Source organism: Plodia interpunctella, chromosome 4 (assembly GCF_027563975.2).
Source record: "Plodia interpunctella isolate USDA-ARS_2022_Savannah chromosome 4, ilPloInte3.2, whole genome shotgun sequence".
Classification (NCBI taxonomy): domain Eukaryota; kingdom Metazoa; phylum Arthropoda; class Insecta; order Lepidoptera; family Pyralidae; genus Plodia; species Plodia interpunctella.
This window is the reverse complement of record NC_071297.1, coordinates 5,973,282-6,000,432: the sequence shown is the minus strand read 5'-3', so window position 1 is coordinate 6,000,432 and position 27,151 is coordinate 5,973,282. Positions and strand designations below refer to the sequence as shown.

The 27,151-nt window shown below is 33.6% G+C and overlaps 1 protein-coding gene across 2 annotated transcripts in view; it reads right to left on the bottom strand.

Annotated features, from left to right (window-relative positions):
- Ten-a (Tenascin accessory) overlaps window positions 1–27,151 on the bottom strand; it is a 273,620-nt gene that overhangs the window by 108,449 nt on the left and 138,020 nt on the right. For both annotated transcript variants that reach the window (XM_053744516.2, XM_053744517.2), the window contains exon 7: window positions 22,085–22,181. In XM_053744516.2, the coding sequence (XP_053600491.1) occupies window positions 22,085–22,181 (97 nt within the window). The remainder of the gene's footprint in view (window positions 1–22,084; window positions 22,182–27,151) is intronic.

Here is a 27,151-nt window from a genome sequence, read left to right as displayed (position 1 = left end):
TGCAAAGACTAGCTAAATGCTTAGAAAGTGCATAATGTACGAGGTGGATGCGCTAACGTGCCCCGCCGCCGGCTTGCGTGGGCGAAACAACGATTGTAAAATTTCTCTTAGTCAAGTTGGATGTGGTAGCAGTCGTCATTCTGTTAAATTATTCATTATGAATAAAATTGTATGAAGACGTTACAAAAATGGATTTGAATTTGCACTTAAAATATAATTGCGACATTTAGGTACATTTCTTTTTAAATAAATCAGGACAAATCACATTATTGGGCTAATAAGAGAAAATATTTTTCCAGGCTTGCTTTTTACAAATTCAAAATACTAAATAATGTCCTTATGAGAACCTAAAAAGAAATAAGTAAGGAAATAACGTAAGACCAAAACGGATTGGATGAGGTCAAGGCCAAGGCCAGACCCATAAAGAGTTGTAGTAGCCCATGTCGCCAAAATTACACTTGTATATGAATTCTCGTCCAAACACTAAATCCTCATATTTGTAGTTCTTGGTCCAACGCCTACGCAGTCACGACGTGCGCAAGCGACAAATGACAACGACGCTCCCAGGACAAACTACCAGATTTATCTGATGCCAGTCTCCGTGACATTCACGACTCTCCTGCCATGCCTAATCTTGAAAAACACTACAGAATTTAAGTAAATTATGTAGCCGTATGTGCCATTTACGGTAAATTTGATTCGTTACATCCAATAAAGTAACAAATCAAATGAGGCAAGTAAATTTAATGTGTACTATAATTACTTGCCTCATTTGACTTTAGAACCAATCAATATTTTTAACTTATTTACTTACTAAATAGTTTTTTAAATTCCTTTATATTGATAATGACAATTTAAATTTCAATAGTTAATTGAAGAGAGCTTAAGGATCGTGCCTTCCTGGAAATGATTTTGGCAAAACTTAGTTGACTTCTGCCACTTTTGTTTGAATTTTTGATAAGTTAACTTACAAATCGACGCATAATTTGATGCCAAGGTGATGTTTATAGGAAGTTTAGTTTGTTTGACTTACAACAACTGATACTGACTTGATGGAATTGGAGAGAGAAAATGTAGGTATTGATTTTAAACAAAGATAAACACAGTCTACCATTGATTAAGGTGGAACACATTTAGAAATATGATTTAAAAATCATTTTTTTCTAAGGTGTAGAAAATTATAAAATATGACGTCACACGTATTAATGAATCCAGAAAAAAAAGATACAATAAATAATAATAAAGTAAGTACCGACCTAACTATATTAATTTGTTGAACTCTATCAGATATTTTACTAGTCTTACAGCTTCAGTTTTTACGGATTTGAACATTTACTAAGCGTAGATATTTTGTATTTAAAAGGGTTGGATCAAAAACTCCATATTTAACAACGGGCCTTTCAAAGGCAGTTGAAAAAAAGTAATAAAAAATCAAATGGACAACGCTTCAGCGATTGCAGTTCCGTACGTGGATTCAAAACGAAGTGGAATAACCAATTCTTTCATAGCATCCTCTCGTTTACAGCCGACTGAGCCAAAAACTGTAGGAGTGCATAGTCAGGCCCGAACGAAATCCAGGAAGATCGGTATCCAACCGACTAATCAACCAGTCGGAATGCGAGCAACCCGGCTAACTGCGCCGACTACACACGGAATTCAAGCTTTTGCACGAAAATTGCATTGCTAAACTTCTTCTGCCAACTTCAGCGAACATTTCTAGCACTTGGCGCGGCACAACACTATATTGTGGCCCTCGTTATTGTTATAACTTTTACTTGCACGAATAGTTGCTTGTTCCAGCCGCTGTTAGTCGTTTGTTAGACAGTAATCTAGGTACTTTTATATTGATTTGCAAATTTAATTACCTTTAACCGTAATGTTGTTTTATTTTTTTACCAAGTCTCACTAAGTATTATTGAATTTTCCTAAACTTAATTCTAATTAAGTACTCTTGTAATTAATAAATACATAAAAACGTGACTGAATTAAACAGAATTATTTGACCTACACGACCTTGAAGACTTATTTCTGCTTTTAAACACAAACACGAAGTAAATTTCTTAAATAATTAAATTCCATCGTGAAAACTCAGCGAAATATAAAGGCAAAAATACAAAATGACCAAACGAAGCAGAGTTTCAACGTGGCACAAACAGGATTGGAAGGGCGCAATTTGGTCGGTATTCAGAGTCGCAACGCTGTAAAAGCGCGCCGTATCTAATTATCGTCGGGTTACACCGACCTTACCATGGACCTGGAAATATTCTAACTTTTTTACTCAATAGTTTTGTAAAATCACAATGTTTGAAATAAGCATGGACCAATTTCTATATTTTAGATCACTTAATATGAAAGAAGGAAATCAAGACAGAGTTACATGGAGCAAAAAGTGTGACTTGTGTCATATCAAGAAGTTTATTAGTCAGTGGACCAGAGAGGACATTAGAAGGATGGAAGGTTCGCTTATATGATTATTATATATTATCACCAGATACTGATGATGCATGCAGCTCTATACACTGATATTTCCTACTTTTCCCCACTGCCCAAATACCAAAGCCACAGCCAAATACTCAAAAGTCAAAACCTAATAAATTCTAATATAAGAAATGAGATTATACTTTATAGAAAACACATACTTTGAAAAAGTAAATAAATTATATTAATAAAACTTATATTAATTTCTTCAAGTTTCATTATTACCAACATTTACTTTGGTTTATTAAATTTTTTTAACAAAGGGGTCTGTTAAATGATCGCCAACGAAAACTAAATGGTTTTATTAAATAAATGGCTAACTAAGTTTTACTATTTGGGGTGCTAAAAGGGAAAGCTTTATCTCTCGAAATAGTTTGCCATCTGTCGTTCGTGTGATTGAATAAATTTCACGTTTTAAATATTTTTTAAAACTATCAAAAATACATTCACTAAAATCTGTTTTCATTTCATAATTTTTTGCTAAGTTGCTTATAAATGAATACAATAATTTACAATTGTAAAATATTATAAATTCAGATTTCTGTTTGCCACGCTTTCAAACCATTGGACCAGTTTTGATTAAATTTGGAAAATTATCTAAAGTAATTTGCTCGAAGTCAGACATACCTACATACATAACAACAAACAATCACGGGCGTAGTTGCGGGCAACAGTTTCTAATAATATGCAGATCACGTCTATCATCGTCAGAATCAATGCAATTATGTTAAGTCTGGTTTCATAGTTCAGATTATATCAGCGGTGCAGATCAGCGGCGCGGTAACTGGATTACTGTGACGTTTTTAAAGCTTTTTGCGAAGTTTGCTCCAGCTAATCGAGAGTAAAGTGCGTGACAGCTCAGATCAATTGAATCAGTCGGCGTAGGTAGCAACCTACGCCGACTGATTCAATTAAAACCCTTGCTAGAGAAGGTAAATAATAGCGGTGGATATTCTGTACTGGGAAATATCAAAACATAATGGTCTACTTACCGGTATGTACAAAAGAATTGAATAAAAAGGTTAAAATAATAAAAACACTATGCGGAAAAGATAAGTGAAACCTAAAATAACACTTTTTCTTCATAAATTTTTAGAAGTCTGATAATTTTTATTTGCATGTTGGAACACCTCCGTAAATCTCATTTTTCTCGCTCAATTTAAATTCGGATTCAATTATTTCCCGTGGAATTATTTGGCGGATCGTTTCAATCAATCACTCTCCACCAATTTAGTATGAGCGTCATTTGGCAAATTCGATTGCGTCTCCCATTGATAACTAGTGCGGGTATAAAACAGCGGCTGCCATTGACGCCTGTGACAGAGTACGTCCGTTCTTCGCTTAATTAATCTCCTAAACTAAATTTAAATACGCACTTACTCTATTACTAGCACGGCACTCGACGGTCTAAATTAAACCAAGCATTATTCATATTCAGGAATAAACGCGGAGAGCACTCGGTCTGACGTTCGTCATAAGTATTCACACTTTCCCCCCTTTTCCGTCTAATTGCTTAACGATTATTAAAGTTATTTCATTGCTTTTTGACTCGTAAAATATGTCACATTCCAAATTAAGTATTAGAAATATTGCTTCAATTTAATATGTACTTTAATATTCTGAATATAGATGATCAGTTATAGAATACAGTGTAGTGCCTATAAACTATATTCTGTGGCGCGGTGTGGAAGTTTTGTTCCTCCGGTGTTATTCAATTTACGTTACTGTAAAGTTAGTTCCGTGTTAGCAAGAAACCGGACCTCGGTGTCGGGCCCGGATGGAGGAGATCAACTTTGTTATCCTATATTTAGATCCGCTCGTGAATTCCCGTTTCATTATCGGCGCTCATGTAAACCGAAGCCTGAATTTACATTGTGCAATTACTTCCAATCAGCTCGATTTACATTTTTAATTTGAACATGGACTTTAAAGTACTTGTCTATTTTTATGGTGTTCTGAATTTGATTTAAAAAATCTAATAATTTTGAAACGTTAGATTTTTACAGTGGTACCAATTTATTACTATAAAATATTATTATGTATTTCAATTTCAATAAATGGCACTATAGGCAAAAATGCAATAAAATGCTTTACAAATTACATAGCCTATTACGTGATGAAAAGCGAAAAAAGATGTATCGGAATATTCTAAGTTGTTTTTTATATGACTTGTGCATGGTATGATTTAATTCATTTTTCGACCAGGAGGCTCACATATCGTTTCATAGGTATATTGTAAAATCTTTTGACCGACCTGTGAAGGGCGACGTACGTAGCCCTTACACTTAATACTTATAGGTACAGTCTTTAGGTACCTAAAGACTGGACCTGTAAGTAATGTTCAAAGCCAATAAATACTTAGGTAGTGAAGCCATGGAAAGTATTTCGTACACATAGAAATGCCAGTAATTGAAATGATTTTCGGGACGATCGACCGATTAACAATTTGACGCCACACATTCACATATACAGCCAGCGCAATGCCCACATAGATTCCAATACCTTTGGCTAAATTTTGAATGAAATTTCTGGCGTAATAAAGACCATTTTGATCCTTGTTCCGTAGTTAAAGGAAAAGTCGTGCGTGTAGTTATACATTGTATGTAAGTATAACTAATTTAATTATTTTGTCAAACACATACCTATAAGTTTCTACTTCTTTTTCACTTGAGATTTAAGTATTATCACTTGAGACATAATAGAATTCGAAATGGATTTATACTTCTATATTCTTTTCCATTTTAGTTATCCCTGATATATTTCATTGTAATGTCTAGGTATACTTATATAATACAAGTCACTAGAAAAAAATATCAGGTTTTAGGAAGAGGTATTCGATTGGATTCCAGTTATTGGAAAGATATACATTGAAGCAACATTTAGACCTAAATCGTCAATCGCTCGTCTACCGCGACCGCAAGCTCGGAAATTCGCACGGGTCGCTAGCTGCCACGCGCGGGCGCCTCCACAGGCTTCACCTTTACTCCACACTCATTACGGTGCGCGTTCAGCCTTATATTGCGTTTAATCGATCGAACGATCATCGATACCTATTCGTAAGTAAGTATATTCGATCAACGCTCACGATCACTTTGTCCCAGAAATTCATTTTGAATTTAGAACCTATCACAAGCTACATTACATTTTACGTTCACATTTGCCGTACTATTTTGGAAGTGTCTTCAGAAAATATGAGTTACCTGATCCAGGTATGCTATATCTATAATTCCTATACATCTGTATCTATCTATTCATTCTTGAAAATCTAACATAAAATCGGGTATAGATTTCATCGTGATAACATCGCTTGTAACTGGAGATATTGACAATAATGAGTTATGAACGGACTCATTAAAGAAATGCGGGCGAAACCGCGGATAAAAGCTAGTCTAGTCTTACAAAAGTATATTTTACTTGTTCTTTTAATTATACCAAGTATTAATGCCTTAATTAATAGTATCGGTATATAATATAATATTATAGATCGATGCATTATTTGCCAGCGTCACTCGCTGTCTTCACGCTTTGTGCGTGCCTGTCAACTGGAAACGGTGATAATTTTGAGAAGCCCTTGTGCATGTGATATCTCTGATGCATTAAGTACTAGTTTCAAAGTAACAGTATTTTGTACAATATTATAGCAACCTCGCCTAAATTACTACCTTAGATTTTTTATATTTTGCATCATTGTCACGTTCATGTTTTACTAATAATATTTATACAATTTTCGATGCAATTTTTTCAGTTCATTCGTTCTCAATTCAATGTCAAAAATAAATTATTCGCTAACACTTCGGATTCACACCTACGGCTCGATTTTCTTTTCAATACACACCGCGTAAATTTTAATGTTCTTTTAGGAAGAATATTTAAGTGCGTATGTGAGAGATAGGCGCTGTAGAAAAAGCGAAGTAATTTCATTTGGTGCGTTCGGATAAAGAAACCTCTGAATTTTTCAGACATCAATCGCTCCTTCGCCTCAAGGGCTGAATCCGTATATCCAAATAAATTAAAAGAATATACTTATTCGTTGCGGTTTCTTACGAGTATAATTCCGATTGCCGGCCGAGTATTCTGTTTGGTAACATTTACTGAATCTGTTCAGGATTATTATTCAATTAATCTAAGAACATAATTAGACAAAGTGTTTAGGCATAACATTAAATATGCACTAGATTACAAAATCGTGGAAGAACAAATTATCAGGATATTTGTTGAAAATCTTGGGACTTAAAACGTTGTATTATTATGTTAAAATACTTAAATGCTTGCCTATATTATGTATTCTAATAATAGGCATGTGAAAAGTTTTATCTTTTGAACATATAAATACTTTATTAATTCGCTTAAAATATTGTGACAAATGAATCTTTTCCAAGAAGATTAGATTAAATAAGTTGGAATAGTCACACACGCGGGGGTAATGCGCTACGTTTTCTAAATTTAAATAGAATTTTGCTTCAACAAGCTGAGAGAAATGGCAGTCACGCGTGGCCTTAGTGTGAACGACCCTACAATATAAATTCTGTTATAAAAACATGTGGAATGTAGAATTCGATAAAAAAAACAACTAATACAAAATATATAAATATGCGTGTAATGCTATAAGTATTGGTTTACATAATTTAGGTGATATTTTTATTGATTTTTTTATCAAAGATTTTAAATAGATTGTTATATCCATACTATCCATACTAATATTATAAAGAGAAAAGATTTATATTTTTGTTTTATTGTTTGTAATGGATAAACTCAAAAACTACTTGGCCGATTTTGATCTACAAAGAGATAGCCGAAACCTTCCCGAGTGACATAAGCTTATAGACATAGGCATTTTTTAGGCTTTTTATTGTGGTTTTACCCGAGTAAAGCTCAATATATTTAAAATCTCAAATCACCACTAAAGTATAACTCAAATTTAGCCATTAGGTTGAGTTTGCGCCTACTGATTTTGTAGCTCCACCATTTTCTTGCTCCATAGCAACATACAGCTTATTCACAGGCGCCAAGTCATTCTGAACCAACCATTTGTATAATTTATTTATCTCGGTATATTGACATATACTATATTCAGTTTTAATAAACTTTAAATGTTCAAACTCATCGTACGTGTGTATCAGTTTATAAATATTGCATAAGGCATCTAGATCGAGCCAAGTTGAGTTATGGCACAAATAAATAAATGTTACGGGAGTGGAGACCTCCAACTAGGCAATTGGTAAATTGGTCCAATGGACGGCGAACTGGGTCGCAAGCAATTTAAAGTTTTTCTCGAATAAATACGCCAAGTCAAAAATGTTCTCGGGCCTTCGATGTACACCACGGTACAAGTTGGAATTGAGTACCGGTTGGTTGCCGTCTTTTGAGTAACAAGCCAAGCCAAAAAATACTTTAACTTGCTTTATATAAACGTATATAAAATGATTCACGCCATTGATGTGAAATATTTAGGATATTTATAAATCTTAGACACGGTCAAACTCGAGCAAAATCAATCGAGCAAAATCAACACCAACATTATTAAAACATCTGTAGGTTTTCCGAAATTCTAACCAAAGAGGATCCTTCTTCATAATGGTCAAAATGACTACAAAGTATTTTCAAATGTCTAAATATAAAAACTAACTACGAAATAAATAGCAGTAAAACAATTGACGTCCTAAACGAACAACTGAAACAGTTTCTACGAAAATTTCGAACCAAATTGTATTTAACAAATAACAGAAAACAGGTGTGACAATATGATACGTAGGTTTTGTATTTTTTTTAATCATTCCCAGAAACTCAGCTAAACTTGTTAGCGGCATAAATCCTATCCTACTTCACAAGTATAGTTCGTTATTATGAGATTTAATTTAAAAGAACAAACTGAGTTTAGAAATCTTCTGCTCTTTGAATAGAATGAAATTATACTAACTTAATCATAATAATGCTCGTATTTTAACAAGGATCAACTCGACAAAGATGAAATTTGTTCTCGAGGCTTCAATAATACTTATCTAATAATCCGTGGCTAATTTTATTTTCCTAACTTGAGAAGTTGATTGATTTGTTTAGTACCTACGCCTTCATTTTTTGGAGTTTTGTTGAAAGTAGTTGCCAATACCAATACCGAATCTCTCATTCTCATCACTTGTCACTGCTGGTTTTCCCGGATTCTATGCATTTTGAAACCCAGAATCGGCTTTCCTAAAATTGTTTCTCTACTCCAGTCTCTACATTTTTAGTTGTCAGATATCACATCAAGCCAACCAATACATACTGCAAATGATTTAGAAATATTGGTTATGGTCATTGAAGAGAATCCGTTGAATTATTAGTTGTTACTAGCCATTGCTACTGCAATGTACCCTGTTCATAAAGTATTTTCACAAATATCAAAAAAACTCGCGTCCAGCCTATATCAAAATACTTTCACGTTATTTCGTTCCCGTAAATACCGTGACAGTACGAATTATTTTTGTTTTAAATACTTTTTTAGAGTCAACAAAGGGGGAGAGAGGGCGTTGTTAAAATGCCCTTTGAAGTCAGCAAATTTCCACCGAGCACCTAACGAAATTGTTCTTTTAGCCTTCATAAATGTGAGCGTACTTTTGCACCCAGTTTTTATGGCGTGAAAGTGTTTCAAAGCGTGACAAAGAGCACAAGCGGCCTTTCCAGCCAGTGTGCGACGTAATTGAAAATGGTCTTGCTTACGAATATTTTAAATTCGATTGCGAGGGATTCTTTTTGATGACCTATCGCCGATGCCAGTTTGTAAAATTTTTGTATTTTAAAATTGTACCTATTCCTGTTTTAACTTCAGTTTTGTAACTGAAGATCTGGAATAATATTTATAATAGGTTTTTCTGAGTTATAACATATAATATTAGATCGTTTTTTAAAGGATACCTAAAATCAATTTCAATCATTTAATAACAAATTGCCTTTGTACGCACATTTCATTACGTGCATATTCTATAATTTCACTTTTCATTGATCACTCTGAAGAGATTTCTTTATCACAAAATTAAATATATCAATTTTAAGTAATACTTACAACCTTTACAAAAATTCGTACAATAAGGAAACAAGATCTCAACGCAGTCATCACAACTAATGTACTCGATAACCAACTGAAAAAGAGAAGGAGGCGCGAGATGAGAAGATACTAAACATTGAAAACAAAAGGCTCAGCAATGACTCGTTTCCTCGCGGTAATTGGACGGGCGTAATTACTGCTTGCTTGTAAAGCCATCATCTTATCATCTCGGAAGGGTATTAGCGAAAAACATGGGAGGGGGTGCTCACACCCCGCACCCCGCTACCCGCACGTTGCGGGCGCGAGCAGACAGCAAGAGACTTAGATGGTTATTAATATCTTTACAAGACTCGGGAAATAACCGACGGCCCTCAAAGGGTAGACGTCAAAACAGGGCAATTATGAGATAGGGTAATTAGGTTTATACATAATCTTTATGTTTTCGGGATTACTTTTCTGGAAAATTGAGCGACTTGAATGCCTTGTTACTTTATAAACCAGCTTGTTTCTTAAATTTATCTTCTTGGCTGTTTGATCGTGTTGCTGATTAAGTATTATATTTTCGTTTAAATTAATATTTATTTTAATTTGTTTTAAACGACTATTGGGCAAAGGCCTTTCTTAACTTATTTCCATGCGTTATAGTCCTGTGTTTTTCATAATTATGGCTAACTGACAAAAAACGCCACGAATAATGTACATATGATGCTTTAATAATATAATAAATCATTTATTTCGATTAAAATTACTCAAAGCGAAATTAAAATATAGAACTTATTTTAATTAAATTTTTCATAGATTACTAATATTTACTTTAATAAAATTTTGGCCAAAAACTACATTGGGATCCTTCTGAAACATACAGTACAGTGTAACTCTCCTGGCGACACTAACTGCAACCCTTTATGGCTGTAAAGTTACACTTGTAACAGTTCCATGCATTAAAATAGCAGCTGCAATCACGTTAGTAGTGCAAAAATGCAATGGATAAAGTAACATTCTAAGAAACATCCGAGTGGTCGTAAAAGCTAACTTAATTGAACAAGAGCAATCAAACCACAAACTGTTTTTGTACGAGGTGAAATGTGTTTTATTTTTATTTGTGTGGAAATTAGGAAATTAGTTGTACTTTAAATTGCATATACATTTCAAATTCTATTTGAGTGGTTTCTTGTTAACGGCTAATTCTATGTGGGTTTGGGAAGAAACCAAATAGCTTACGTGACTACTTGTATCTAGTCCTAGTCGTGTGTCTTATCGTAAAGTTGATCAACTGGAAAGTTTTACTTCTATTACCATGAGCCTCCTATGTTGCAGTGGTAGTTCAGTTATTGAATTTAGAATATAGACAGCAGTTTTATTTATATAGTCATAGTATAGTTAAAAAAAGCAAAGATAAACATAAAATAAACTATATTTACTAATTAGAAATAATGTTTTAAATCGTCGACTGCTGTTGATGTGGACAACAGTAACCAGTCCACTGCGGTGTTTGCTTATAATTTAGGCAATCTGCATGCATATTTACTTCCGCTTTATAATAGGGCCACTCCAATCCTCTCGTGTAATTCGTTCAGTGACACATAACTTTGGGAACTGATAGCTAATAATTGAATTATTAAGAAGGATTGACGGCAGGCGCTCGGTTGTAAAATCGCAGCCACAGACAACAGAACCTATCGCTATTAGTGATCGTAGACGAAGCTTAAAAATGTAAAAGTCATTCAACAGATTGAGCGTCAATGGAAGCGAGAGCGGCTTCGATAGCAGGCCGGCCAACGTGCTCACAATTGACTCACCGTTCTCTGTAATTTCACCGTAGGGTTCCGCGCTTGCCAACTAATTTGTCATTCGAATATCAAATTACGCATGAAATGGCTCGTAACAGACTTGCTGAATATCAGGTTTTAAAACAAAATCCAATTCTCTGCAGGCTGTAATTATATAGCCGTCGGCCGCTGTCAGCTAATTGGTTAGTAAATCTAGCGAAATCGAATGAATTCGTAGTAGTGCCGAGCCCCGGTGCATCGGAACATAGCATTACTCGATGCTTCTATATCAATTAAAACTTTCCGTTCAATAAATTTGTGAAATACGAACCATTTTGTTTACAATTTCCATTAGCTTTTGTTGAGTTACAATTCTATGGCTTTTTGTCTCATATTTTAAAAGAAGTTCCTGGTTCGTTTTCAGTTTTAAAGAATCTTTACAGATATGTAAGTATTAATCATATACCGATACGACGACAGTAGTTTCGGCAGTCTAATGTAATATTACAAAGCAACAAATATAATATTGGATTATGATCTTTTGTTTAACTATTTGTAAATATATTATTGTAAATATACTATTTGTATATCAATATCATGACGTGATAATAATACCGGTGGCTGATGTACTTGTCTAATTAAAGAAAAGTCTAAACCGATTTAGCTTTTGGCATGTTCGTATTATTTGAATTCAGAACAATTGAAAGCAAGAACAATGGAAAGTCCAATTTCTAAATGAAAAAGAAAAAATGTTAAATTTGTTCCAATACGAGGATTGTAATAAAACTTGTTTTACATACCTACATCCCATGTTAAGTCGTTTTTTGCTTAAATTTGAATTCAAATATGCTGATTTTTAGAGAGCGATTGGAATTTATTATGGTTCATCTTGATATATGAGGGAGTAAAGTATATCGGTACAGATTTCATGGGCCGAAAAGTACATCATGCCGCACGCACGTGTCGTCCGTTGCTATGTGAGCAGAGAGGGTAGGGTGGGGTAGCTTCATGGTGAAGATTTTTATCATGTCTCCTGGGATATCTTTCCGATCTGCCAAATACATATTTCATACACATTAACGATACTATTTTAGTGTAGTGACTATTTTTGTGTCATGAGGATAATATATTTCAGATTATTATTTTCTTTTTTGATTTGTTTAATTTGTAGGCTTTTCATATATTCTGTTGCTCAAATGTATATACCACTGTTATGTATATACACTTGATAAATATCTGCTTCAGCATGAACTGTTTGCAATTAGCTAATTATTAGCGCCGGTAACAAATTGATATTCACTTCAATTGCAAATCCTGTCCCAATGTTAATTTAATACGAACTTCATACTCGTAATTAATTGAATTGTTTTGTTTCGAAATTGTAAAGAAAAAATAATAATATGTATTTCTAACACAATATTAAATTCTTTTCCTTTACTTTTTTATTACTTTAAATCATTAATACATCGTTTTAATTATATATATTTCTCGCGGATATTGATAAGTTAGATACCCCGTAGATCTTTTGACAGTAATCTAATTTTTAAAATATTTCTCAAATACAAATTAAAATTGGTAAAGAAAACGAACAACATAAATTTAATTTATTTAGTTTTTATATTTTTACTAGTATTTACAGATTTTGTAGTTAGACATAAATCAGCTTTGACTCTATAAGTATAGCGAAACACTCCACAAACCTCGGTTATGATCACCAGACAATGCAGGGTGGAATTTGGGATGGTTGCTAGGGCGACCCTCCGGAACCATGGGTTTTTCGTTAGCACAATGAGACGGCATAAGACGTAATGACATCTAATTAATAACCTCTATCATATCTCTATTGCTCGACTTATGGGAGGGCGACTGGAAGCTTACCCATAGACAAATATAGAATTAGATATTATATCTATAATCTGGCTGCGTGGCATAGGTAGGTATAGTTCAATAGTTTCAGTACTACATAGAAAGCATTTTCTGTTCTACACTAGATTGATATTTATATATTATTAATAAATATGATGATTATATGATCATAAATAAATATGAAATAGTGTTTACCTGTAGATAAGTATGCTAAAGCGATTAATAATATTATTTAAATAAAATGTTGTATCAAAACTTTTCAATTACAATCTAAAACAAAATTGTACTCTAATTAAAAGCAATGTGCATTTATAGCCAATTATCTACGTATAAAGAAAAATATCGATTTATTCATGTTATGCAGTGAGTGGCTTGATTACTCCGTTGCCCACTGTTCGTGGTAACACGAAATAAATTGTAGCCATTATTGAGTTCTAAACATTTTAAAAGTTAATAAATAATAATTAATGATTATGCATTTTCATAAAACTATCATAATTTTTATCGCAGTTTTGGCCAAGCAGAGTCTTAACCAGAGACAAATTAGAATTAAATGCTATATCTACGATGGCTAGCAAGTTTTAAAGATAAAAATGTAAAAAGATATTTCTTCAAATCAAAATTAAAATAATGCATTTAAATGGCTAAATTACTATTTAGGTTGCAAGTCATCTAAAAAGTTGAAACGTAAAATTTTTCATAAAAAAAGAGAGATTCAAGCAAGATAGTGGTTTACGTTATCTATAACATAGCTAGTCTATGCCATAAACGTAAGAGGATTGCTTATGGCCGCATGATTTGCTCCGTAGCTCGGTAACGAACCGTTTTTTGTTATTACCCCGGTAATTAGATAGTATTGCCAATGAAGCTTGATTAAGTGCAGTTCAATGCACGGATAATAAAATTGATATAAATAGTAATTTGGAGGGTAGCTTAGATATTTACTACAACATTATGAATAACTTGAAATTTAATTTAAATTTTTATATCCTAGATTTAAGTAAAGGTTTGAAATTAGCTTAGCATGTAGTGTAGATGCCGTAAATAAATCGTATCACTGAAATACCTGTATCAAGTTAGAAGCACGATAATATAACACGATATTTTATGTCTATTAATGATCAACCTACTTTTCTATAAGTTATCTAATTTCATTTTAAATATTTAGATAATAAGTCAATTACTTAATTCTTCGTATCTATTTTATTTTATAGACGGCTTCAATCGTTGTAAATGCATTACGAAATGTTGTGTAAAATGATATAAATACCTACTTATTAATTGTCCAATTATTATTGTAGAATAACTACTTCAGCCAACATTACAAGTCAACATCGTTAAAAATTAAAGAGCATGTTTTTGTAAGCTATCCGTTGCGTTTACCCACAAATGGCCGATAATTAGTGACAGTATGGACACCCTACATCAATATGCTTGACGGGGTCCATGTTAATTGGATAGCGACGGACAATGCCGGCGACTGATGCACGGACCGCCCGACGTGCGTTATTATGACATATTGTTCCCCGATTGAAACAATTCCATTGCATATATTTACCTGTCTATGTCCTCTATAGTTATTTTAGTCATTGTTCTTGATTGACGTTCGAGCGCACCTTGTTTCAGCATTCAATATTTGATGTCCATTTTAGCCTCAAACGAAAATAAAATTTCTATTCTATTTGTCTACTCTATATGTATACCTGTCTGGATTGAAGGTTTTATTGTTTTGTTATTTGTTTGATTAAAATCGTGTATGTTCTTTTATATGTTTCTTTAATTTATTTGTTTAAAGTTTATTGCACTTAAAAATATGTTTGATGTTACAATAAATACAACTGCTAATATTGTCTGTCAGTTTTCTGTTTCTCCGTTGTAGAACAGAATTAAACATACTTATAAATATTGCAATTCGTCATACATCATACGTAAAAATAAAACTCCCTATTCGAAAACAGAACACAATTCAATAATATGAAAGATGAAAGTAAAATCCTATGAAATATTTTGTGAGGGGATTACCGAAGTTTCCATTTGGATTCGATACAGAAAGTTTCGAAGATGGAATGAGAGCGTTACCTTACCTGTCACGTCCGGCCACAAGTTCGATAAGACGAGTTCAGAGTGAAAAGTAAACTGAGAAAACTGGTTCAATCCAACCAACCAGTACTAATATCAATTCAATACTGCATCTGGGAAATTATCTGATTTGAAATCAGATTTTTGACGAACTACATTTTTGTCATTGCAATAACAAATCGAATGCTCCTTTGTTATGAAACGGACATATTATCACCCTTATTGATTTTACATTCTTTATTACTTCAGGCTGTATCATTATCAACTGATCCCGCTCAAAACTTTTCCCGTGGGATGAGTCGGCTACAAAATATATTTTTATTAATTTTGATTATTCAACTCCTACTTTGAAACTCCCTCTCCTGTGAAAAAAGTATATTTTTAATCGATCTATAAAAAAAATAATCCATTCGTAAATATAATTCTTTCGCTTGTATTAATTCGGCTTAGATTCGCAATGGTAACAATGTTTTCGTGTTTGAAATAATATTTATTAATGAGATGTGTTGCCAGATTTTATTAACTCATTGTAGGTCAACTCATCCGACGGGATAACTTTGACTAAAGAGCCCATTTTATCATAAATTCATTGCCCGTTATAAGATTCAATTTGATAACTCTAAAATCACACGCGTTTCCAAGCTCTAAAAGCAAAGGACCGTGATAAAAGCAATTAAAACTTTAACACCATCAGCTCCCTGCTCTTTCCGTTTTAGCGATGTAATGAAACTCACTTCAACGTTAATTCTCACAATAATAGATTAATAATAATGTTATTTACTAATCCGCCATATGAAAGATTAATTTTCCACAAATAATATTTTTTTAGAGCATTATAAAATTATACGTAATATTATTTAGGAGGTTTTTCATTTCGAAACAAATTTGTTTTTAGCTTTTATGACAGATAATTTGTCAAGGGTAGCTGTGCTCAAGTCAAAGATAATTTATCTGTCTCAACCGCTTTATTTATTACAACGCGTTCGCATCTTGGTTGAGCCCTTAAAGTTGTTGGTTAATGGAGCTTCTTGGAGGCTGGGATGTCACTCACTGCGGACGGGTATTAGGCTCGGGCCAAACGTTGGGCCTCGGCCCTGCGGACCTAGGCGGCCAGTGGGCTCTAATGCTCACTGGACCTTCAGATCGAGTGCCCATTGCCTAGTGCCCCATGCTAAAGTTTGTGACGATTTATGTGTATATTTCACGCAAAACTAAATATTATATGCTACGGAACCCTTCGTGAGCAAGTTCGTCTTCCTCTTGGCTGGTTTTATGGTAATGGATTAACCAACAAAAAATGATTTTACCTGCTTAGGGTGCTAAACAGGTAAAATAATTTTTTGTTGGTTTTAAAATGTTTGGGTACCAAGTTTTAATTGGTAGGTCAAATATGTTCTACAGACTGTGTAAATGAGGTCAAATTGAGAAGGTCCAGAGAGTACTGACTGTGGCCAGCGCTTGGACCTTGTCGTATTTTTTGCTCCCTTCTAGCTAGTGACGGGTTGATGGAAAACGAATGAACAGTCCAGTGATGCGTAGACAGATATATTCACACACATTCTCGGTCCATGGAAAAAATATTAAGGGGCTCCCAATACCTAAATTTTGTTTGAAAACGTTCATTTGTGACCAATGTAAAATATTACATTTTTATTCAAATTCAAATTCAAATCATTTATTCAGAAATTAGACCTTCACAGGCACTTTTTCTCGTCAATCTTTATATTTATAGTTATTTCTCACAAGCTACAAACTACTGGCAGTTCGGAACGACCACTGCTGAGAAGAAATGCCGAAAGAAACTCATTTGAACAGTATTGGTCCCTATCATGCCAGATCGGCTTACCCTTATTGTTTCTTACAATGTTTTTTTTTCTTTCTAATAATATATAAAAATTATTAAAATTGTATATATTTTTAATAACTACAAAAAATAGATTACGAAGGCATGTCTCCAAAGTTAGGTGTCGGCGTCACTTAAGTGCCTATTCCTCGTCAGGTGTGTGTTAATGAGTAGAAAATTATCACTTTCGCAATTACTACATTGAGTACTGCCAAATATAAGTAAAATATTGCAATTTACAAATAAATCGTGTAATTCATATTTTATTAAAGTACTCCAGGTGAGCTTAGCTTCAAAGGGGTTTTTGTGTCGTTTTATAAGATTTTATAACTTAAAACAGCTCTTTTATGTAGCATTGGAGCAATAAAAACTGTAGAAAGACACAAAATGGAGTTTGTAAGGCACTAGCTCCGCAAACCTTATTAAAGTCTTAAAGTGTGTATGTTCCTAATGTTTGCTCATTTCTTGTGACTGGGAAAATTAAAGAAATGTATACAATTCATTTGACAAGAAAAAATTGTACGCAATGAAGCCATTTTATATGACATGCCTGTTGTAATTAAGTTCTTGCTTTGTTTTATTAATAAAATTAAAATTAAGTCAAAATATAATTCAAATAGGTATATGAAATATCTGCACATTTTTGCTGAACTCTTTCTTTCAAAATAAAAAAAATACATATTACATTTTTGTTTAATTATTTTGAATTTTAAACTGAACTAAAACAATTATATGATTAGTAATAATTCGAATTTTCGTATGCTATTATTATTTCCAATATATAGTACTAATATCTGATGCGTTACTAAATATATATAATATAAATATAGATATAAATTGACTTTGAAGATGCAAACTGAATTTACTGTCACAAAAATATAATTGACACAAAGCAGAAATTTTACTGTAATATTTTACCATTATGATTTTAGTTTCGAAATAACCCAGATTTCGAGATGATCAGAACCGATCCGTCTGCCTGTCGAATCGGCCAGCACATTTGCAAATAGACTGATGGATCGTCTCCATAACAGTGAATGATCTTTTCCGCTAAAATATACTCAACTCATATTTCCAAATATGGAACATTAAACTTATGCTTATAGGTTGTACAACTACGTGTTGATTGGCAGTGCAAACTTAAAATTATCCACAAAACATTTCGGCTTGTCTGTGAAATCTTTGGAGAAAGTGAAAAATTTGGTGTGTCGCTTCTTCTACATCTGCGCTTTGGAAGTCGCCAGTAGGCTTAGTTAAATGAGTTAATTTTTGACGTCAATAAGGTATATATATCATGATTTGAATTGTTTAATGCAAATATTTACCAATATTTAAGTATGTAAGTTTAGTCTATACAGCACCTTACATACAGGCTTCTTAACACGTAACGCCTTTTGCCAACACAAACATATTATTACACGCACGTTGTAAAAACAATGTAAATTAAATTAGTAACAGTGGGATTCCATTTGGAGGAAGGTTCTGGAGAGGGAGGAATTATGATTGATGATGGGATATGATTCGTTTCCACTTAACACATCGTAAAAGGGGTTATTTTATTGCCTCCGGCTCTGTTCCTGTTAGGTCAGTGACTAATGAACTACGTGACTCGGCTATTTTAAAGTAGTCGTTTTATTATTTAAGTAGGATAACATCATTCAATAAAATGTTTAGCTAATCCTATATCTCATCTAAATGTGGGTGGAAAAAGAAATGAACTTTATTACACGAACAATTTTTTTAAAGAACATTACTTGCATCAAAAATTACGTGAGCATTCTGCTTAGAATTATTTTTTTCGGTAAACTTATATTATCGGACATATTAAGTCCCCTTCAAATGTTGTTTGAAAAGTAATTTAATTACCTGTGAGTCACAGGTGGTAGGCATCAGTATGTTTGGAGATATACAAATATATATAAAACTGTAAGTCTTAAATTGAAACACTTCCGATATAACCACTTCAAACAAAAGAAAATTAGATCAAAGATATAGGTACACTCGTTTGAGCGCCACGATGTCAGATAAAATATACACAGGTTATAAGACCCCTCTGGTTGGAAGTGAAAAAAAAAACTATGCATACCTAAAATATATATTTAATCTCATAAGTTAAATTATAACGAATAATACACTATTATAAAAGTCGTGTGTTTTTACACACAAAGAAATCGTCCGACACGAAATCCGAACGAGGAACAAAGCGAAGAAAGTAAAATGACCGTTAACTACCATCGACAAATCGGCTCTTTACGTAGGTCATATATTATTTAGGTCCAATTTAAAAGCTAACGTGTTCGAAAATGGCGGTCTTGTATCGTGAATAAGCAAAATTGTACAAGGGGCAGGGCATAGGGATGTCCCCCGTAATATATTAATGAGGTGTTCTTTTGCATGTGCTAGTCGATAGCCGGCATGACGTGGTAATAAATAAATATATTTTTTGGCTACTTCATGTGGCCAGTAGTCGATGTAAGTACGAGTTATTAATAGAATGATATTATATTATTAGAATACTCAATTCGCTTTATGTATATTTTTATCGATAAAATTTAATATTTAAACTCCATCTAATGGCGGGGTAGCGAAATATAGTCTTTGCTGAATAGGGTGATGGTAGATGTCAGCACCTGAACATTCGGTAAATAAACCACCCCTTGCCATGATACCACTGTCAATAGTGTTAATGGCCAATCGGCTTTGGCGTGTGGTTCCGCCCTAAAATAGGACTATTCCATATCCTCCAATGGATGTCGTAAGAGGCAGGATCTTGGCAGCTGATAGGCAACAATACCATGCCTAAGGAGAGTTAACGCAAAAAATAATAATGGCTCTATTTTCGCTGCAAAAATAGAGCAGAGTTTTTGGCGGTAAATAGATTTGGTAAAGCATTTTCCATGTCTGTGCAGTGTTCTCGACGGGTAGCGAGCGATACACACTGGTCACTGGTTGGTTTTCTCAATCGGCGGCATTTATTACTGAAAGAAAATTTAAATTTAAAACAAAAGTATATTTAGTGTCATTTTGGGCGGCGACAGCTAAGTCTGATTAGTTAGGATTTGCGAGGTAAAATTCTTTCAAAAAAATATTTTTTTTAATGTTGAGTTATTTAGTCTTAAAATATGAGCTTTTATGTGTATTTAGTGTGTTAAAATTGTAGGTTTGTAGTTTGTAGGGCACTTACATACGTAGATACATCCAAAGGTCTACTCAAAATAGTGTTCACTGTACGATACGTTGAAAGATTTATCCAGTAAGCAATGGTTCATAGGTACATCGAAATACCAACTCATAACTGTTTTTTTAGATGTAAGAAGTTACCAATAATTAATATATCTAATCAATCTGCTATGTCTTACTTACAAGAAAACTCATAAAATAAAGAGATATCGGCTGGAGAATTTAACACGAATTGGAAGTTCGGTGAGCCACAAGGGACGTTAGTACTACGCAGACCACGGTGCACGTATTGCACGTAATATATTCGGGCAGCATAGGCGGTGCGACGTCGGCGGTACGGACCCCGTTAATTACGTAAAATTGTGACGTCACATGGGAGGATCGCGTTGCACACGTGCAGTTAAGCGAGCAGTTGCAGAATTACCCTGTTTAGCTGTAATTTTGTTGTGGATTGCGCTATCCGGTTTCACGTGGCTATATTTTACAGCTATACAACATTAAAGTGAAATAATTATTATATAAATCATTCCACAGTAATACATGGATGAAGTATGTGATTTTCCTAAAATGATTTTTTTTCCTTCACACAATTTTATAAAATAACAGGCCCTAAATATTGTAAAATGAATAGCGTGAAAAAAATACAAATTAAGAAATTGTTTCTTCGGAGAAAAAGTTAACCAACAAGAAGTTTCTGATGAAGATTAAGAAAAAAAACAGCCAATGCCGTGCTTGTGGCTTAATAAAAGTAAACGGAACTATGATTAAAAATGTAAATTAGTACATTCTCGATTCTCAAGTTTAAAGCATTTCTCGTGGATAAGTTTAAATTAATGTGGACCGGACAAGCACTTTTAAAGGCGCGACGCCCGCGGAGGGTCCATCAATTTTTTATTAGCTTTGAAAATCTCTTTACAAAGAGCTTAAGGGTAGCTATTATATTTAATTAGAGGCCACACTAGTGGTCTTTATTAAATTCGACATGTTAAAATTTGTCTCATCGCATCGCCTGCCTCGTTCATTCAATACGGGATTGGAATGCAGAACATTCCCGATCCTTTTGATGAGAGCTAAGATTAATTTCGGAGGGTTTCGAAAGCTCAAAGGAAATTTTAGAATATAAGTGCATTAATAAAGGTTTTTAGCCTCTCGATAGGGCACTCTTTTATCGCAAAAATGTCTTTATTAAATTTGTGGGCTTTTATGTGCATGTTCGGTGACTTTATTACTTAAAAGCCGCGCTCGAGTATTGCGCTGCGAGCGCGTTTTAGCGCTTTTAATAAATGTCACCAAATTAGTTTTGAAACGAATTTCTCTTTGGTGCTACCGTGAAGTTTATTTTTGTATAGTTTTTATTTATTTTTGTAATAATTTTGCCTGATGTGTGACTGGGATTTTTGTTTCAAGCTTAGGTAAATTTGAGAATTTATAATACTCAAATAATAATAAACTATGAAATAAGCGATTACTTTTTAAGGCAGGAGTTAGAAACGATATTTAACTTTCTTGTCGACGTGAATAATGTTATGATGTGAATATATTTTTTACAAATAATATGAATGAGCATTGAGTTGCTAAAGCGGCTTATACGAAGTCGAGACAATTAATTCGCCAGTCACAAAATGGAATCCTGAAAATGGCCGGGGATATATGTGATCAGGCAATTTCAAAAACCTCATAAACTGCTAAATGGCTATAATACTCATCCATTTTATTTGTAAAATTATGCAAGGCTTATTTATCCTATTTATTTTATTAGCTTGATCATATAGATTCTATTCCGATCAATTAGTTGTATCAAAAGACTAGTTCTTAATGATGATGATATTCAGAATTTCGACGGCTTACCTGTGATGACTAGAGCTGGAGTGCCCTGTAGTGGAGCTGGACATCGGAGACCGCGCAGGATACGCCGCGTTAGCCCCGCCCTCTGACATCACGAACTCTGTAACAACACACATCCTATTTACCAAAAATACACTAATGTAATAGGAAGTTTAAAGGCATCACTTGTACTTATAGTTAAAATATTTTTGTTAAAAAACAATACTTAGGTTTGATATGAAATGCTTATTGAAATTAAAAAATATAAATATTTCCCTTTATATATTTTTTGAAAGAATCATTAGGATTTAATTTAATATTATTTAATTAATTGATGTATTTTAGGAATAAAGAGAAGACTAATTGCCTAAATAATTATGAAGTGAATGTGGACTAAAGTAGCTAATAACGGATCGGAATCGAAGGTACTCGTACTCTCTCTGTGAAAAATACCTGACATTTCACATTATAAACTGAGACCCGACGAGGGCCCGATTCTATTTTCCTCAGTATTTTTTGGATTTAGAAATGGGTTCGATTGAACTTTTTCGATTGTTATTATGAATGCAGAAATTGTGTGAAAGCTTAAAAAATGGGGATAATAGATTAAATGAACACAGATTTAGCAAGAATCGAGGCCCAGGAAGGAGTATACTAGTGCACATAAAGGGCCCGTTTTTGCGGCCGTCCGCCTACCATCAATCCTCATGTCACGATATCGACAGCGCATTTGTTTGTTCTCACCATTTTTGTCTCAGAGCTAGTAGTCCTTGCACTGCGCTGCTTGTACAGTCGTCACCATGATGAATGTTCATTTTGGTAGGAAATCACGATTCAACATCTTCAAATGATTATTCTAATTAATAATGAATTAATTAATTAATTTTGAATTTGAATAAATTGATATCTATCCTGTAGGTACATCTCGAAATTGAGTAAACAACATACCTACTCATTCCCACATAAAAACTTTCACATTTATGAACATTTGTAGAATATCATCATCAAGATGATGCTGATGCCGGAAGATGAAATACAATGGTAGTTAACGATACGATTTGGAATTTAGGTTTACCGAAACTAAAAGGATCTTATTTCTAGATAATTTTAAAACGTAATTTTATGCGACCGCCTAAGCTTCTCACAGATAAGTTAGTGATATTGAAATTCTGTAAAACAAAGACAACCATACGTTTGTGCCTATATCTCAATAGTGGCAAGAATTTTTCGTCGACTATACTCTTGTTTGTGGTGGACTCGGACTGTGGCGTCGATCAATCTGCCCTGGACATGATGGATGTAGCCCCAAGCCCTTAACGCCTCGCTCGCTACTTCCATCGACAAAACACAACACAATTTATCGATGGCCACTCTTACACGCTCCATGTGTGCCTTATTTATTTCCTATATCGTCATTGCGACCTAATGAATAATTTATATTGTTATCCTAGCTCCAACTGATCTTTATGTAAGTGGGCGTTGGAAGGTGCGATAAAAGATCCCTAAAGAAGTTTACACTCCTCGGAATCTAGCGAACTCTATACATTTATCAAATTATCTGACGGTAGGCGCTATCAATTTGCTTACATCGTTTTAATTTTTGACAAATGTTCAAGAGGAGGGATCGTGACGTGACGCGATGAAAACAATTTCCCTTGTTGACTATGACGTTTTATTTTTAGGTATGTTATATCATTGCAGACTGATTGTTCTGTAGAGATAAATAGACGACGGGGAATTTTAGGAAGACTTCAGGCCAAAATTTAAGTCCTTAACGTTTTATTACTTGTGTTGTTTTTAGTTTTACTTGTGTAGTCTCCATCTAGATTTTTTCTTCCCGACCTAGCATTTTATAATAAGTATCAGGGTGAACCTGGGTATCATAGGAACATAGGGGATGTGGAAAATTTCGACTCCGTATAATTTATTACAGTATATGTATATACATACAGATTTGTGAACATCTACGAATAATATACTCATATTTTTACCAACAGATAACATCAGGAAAGTATCTATGCATGTACTTATATGTATTTTTACATCTCAGATACGTGGAAATTATAACTTCCCGTATTCCGTTTGTTTATCATCTTGCATATATATTACGCAGGCCTTCCGTTTGTGTAAAATGTAAATACGAAACTGAACCGGAAGGAATGGAAACAAATCTTTGGCGGATCTCCGTATTCATTAGACGTACGGCACGCTTCATTATTTGCTTGTAATGATGTAAAAGACTTATTTTAATGTAACTTTTCGTGAATCGAAAATATAGGATGCTGACTTCTAAAGTATATCGGGTACGTGGCTAAATTTACTTTTATTTTTATCTCTCAATTTGATTATTAAGAACAATAACCAAAACAGAAACACTTTTGAACTACAAACAATGAACAAATTAACTTTTATATGTATATTTTACAACAGAAGAGGAAAATATAATTGGTGTTTTGGAACAAATTATAAAAAAATAAAATAAATTTTAAATTATTTATTTCAGACACAGGAATAATATGTAATATCAGATATTTAGAATTTATGATAGTAGTACTAAATAGTCAGAATAATTGATAAGATTAAAGAATAATATTTCAGAAACATGACGTGAGTGGTGTTATTTTTGCTCCGAGAGAAATTTCATAATTGAGAGAAAATGAAAATTGATCGTCTCTAACTAAGATAAGTTTCCAAAGTTATGACGGAAAGTGCGCGACGAGCGGGTAGCAAAAATGTTCTTGTGATTTAGTTTTACCAACAATAACTAATTATAGTATTATTCCATCAAGAAACTAAGTGTCATTCACTATTTTATAATCTTTAGTAATGTTATGAATTGACTAGTAAATCTTTATGTCAGATCGATTTAATAAGTATTTAACTTACGAATTTGAAATATAGGACATGTTTTACTGGACTGACACTAGCTTTTGCCCACAACTTTGTATGTGCGTGAAAATCCGTTTTCCAGTGAGAAATTCAGGAAAGCCCTTCTAAGTGCTCTCCTGTGTAGGAGAGCACTGAAACTGAGCACTTCCCCGGGGAGTGTTCCCCGGGGAACCTACATACCAAATTTCAGCTTTTTACGCCCAATAGTTTGGGCTGTGCGTTGTCTGTCGGTCAGTCAGTCACTCAGTAACGCAAGAGTTTTATATATATAGATAATAATATTAATTATATGTTAATAAAAGTTAACAATGGAATGTGGAAATGTGGTGCAGTGGACGCGACGTAGGTATGACAGCTAAGTAAACGCTGCCCCTAGAAGTGTCTTGCATCAGACTCTTTATGAATACCATATGAGGCAACCGCCATTTCTACATACAAAAATCGGTATGGAATCAAAGCCCACATGTCCTTGGAGGCCTACCTTAATTTTCCTCTGAGGACCGCGCGCTGAATACCAAAGGAAGGTTGGACATCCGGTCCACCCCGCGATCTAAAGAATTTCCATAAAAATAACGGAATGGAGACATTTCATATGGTGTAACTTTATTAAACAATTTCACTTCATTTATTTTCAAAACGTGTTAAGTAGTAATGTTTAAATCTGTGATGAATATAAGCAGTAAGTAATGTTTAATGCCATGTAGGTATTATCTGAATTTTGCAACAAAATAATTGCCAGTGATGAAAATAAATACTTATTATTTCCAAGAATATAATTTTAAAATTTAAATTTACAGGGAAATGCTTTCGAACCTTTCGAATTTGTATCGTTAAAATATTAAATTTAATTTTAAGGAAATACTTGTGGAAACGGTTTTCCGTGGCGTCGCTCGTCGAGAAGCCGACAATGCCAGAGTAATTTTGCTTATTTCGGTTTAAATTACTTGATCTCGTTTACGGGCCTTTGAAGATTGTACCAAGTTTTCACAAAGTTTGTGTCTAATTTATTGTTTAGCGTCACTTTCTTCTGTTTATTTAACGTAGGTTAACTGTGTAAAACATTTTTGAATTACAGTTAATTAAAACAAGCTTTGAACAATGTATCTTTGAGTGGAATATGTTTATTTGGGGGTGTGTGCCCTATAAAGTATACCAACTCCTATTTATGTGTGATTGAATACGGTTTGAAGCAGGAAGGATTTAAAAATAATATAAAAAGACAAATTAAAAGACTGACTTTTCATTAAATTAATTTAGAAACAGTAGTGGTGTAATTGTTAAAATGGATCGAAAGATCGATCGATCCGCGTGTGGATCGAAAAGTCTCAGGTTCGTATCCTACTCGTGCCATATGAGTTTGTATACCAATCTGACTCATATAGTATATAATTATTATAGTAGTTTTCATAGCTCACCACTTGCTTCCGGTGAAGGAAAACATCGTGAGGAAACCTGCACACTGGTGGACAGTTTAGTTCACAAGTGTGTATGCGACTACCTGCCACGAGATAGACTAGATGGCGGTAAGTAGTCGTAAAAGTCATGTCAGAGGCCTTTAGGTGACTTGAATAAAAATCTGACACCATTGTTAGCAATAACACACTGGATATGATAATGATTAAATTTATTGAAGAAATAAAATTTTGCTGATATAAGAAATCAAAAATTGAAAATTAATGTACTAGCGAATTTTTTACTGGATAAATTAGAATTATGGTATTAAAACGTTAATAAATGTCAAAATACTGATGACTATGCCAAATTATTTCATCAGACTAAGAATTTAATCTCAACTTAAATGAAGGTGATTCCAGTGTAACTTTCCACCACAGTCGCTAATAACGAAACTTGTGGTTAATAGCTGAGGGAAACCGGGTGAGGGAGGGGAGACATTTGAGACAATTCAATGGGAAAATCTGCCTTTGTGAAACTTTATTGTATTGTTATAAACTGATGGAAGACTTAGGTATTTCAGAGCTTCCAGCGTTGCCAAAGATTAGTCAAATAGAAGAAAGTATTGAAACAAATATAATGTAAACTAGTAAATAACAACTAATTACCAATTACAAATTTAATTATCATAAAAACTTTGTAGACATTTGTAGATTTAAACCATGCACAGAAATAGATTATTTTTTAGAACTATGCGTCATTTTGTCGTATGCCATTTTCACCAAGTCTTGATTATTTTCTAGGACAACG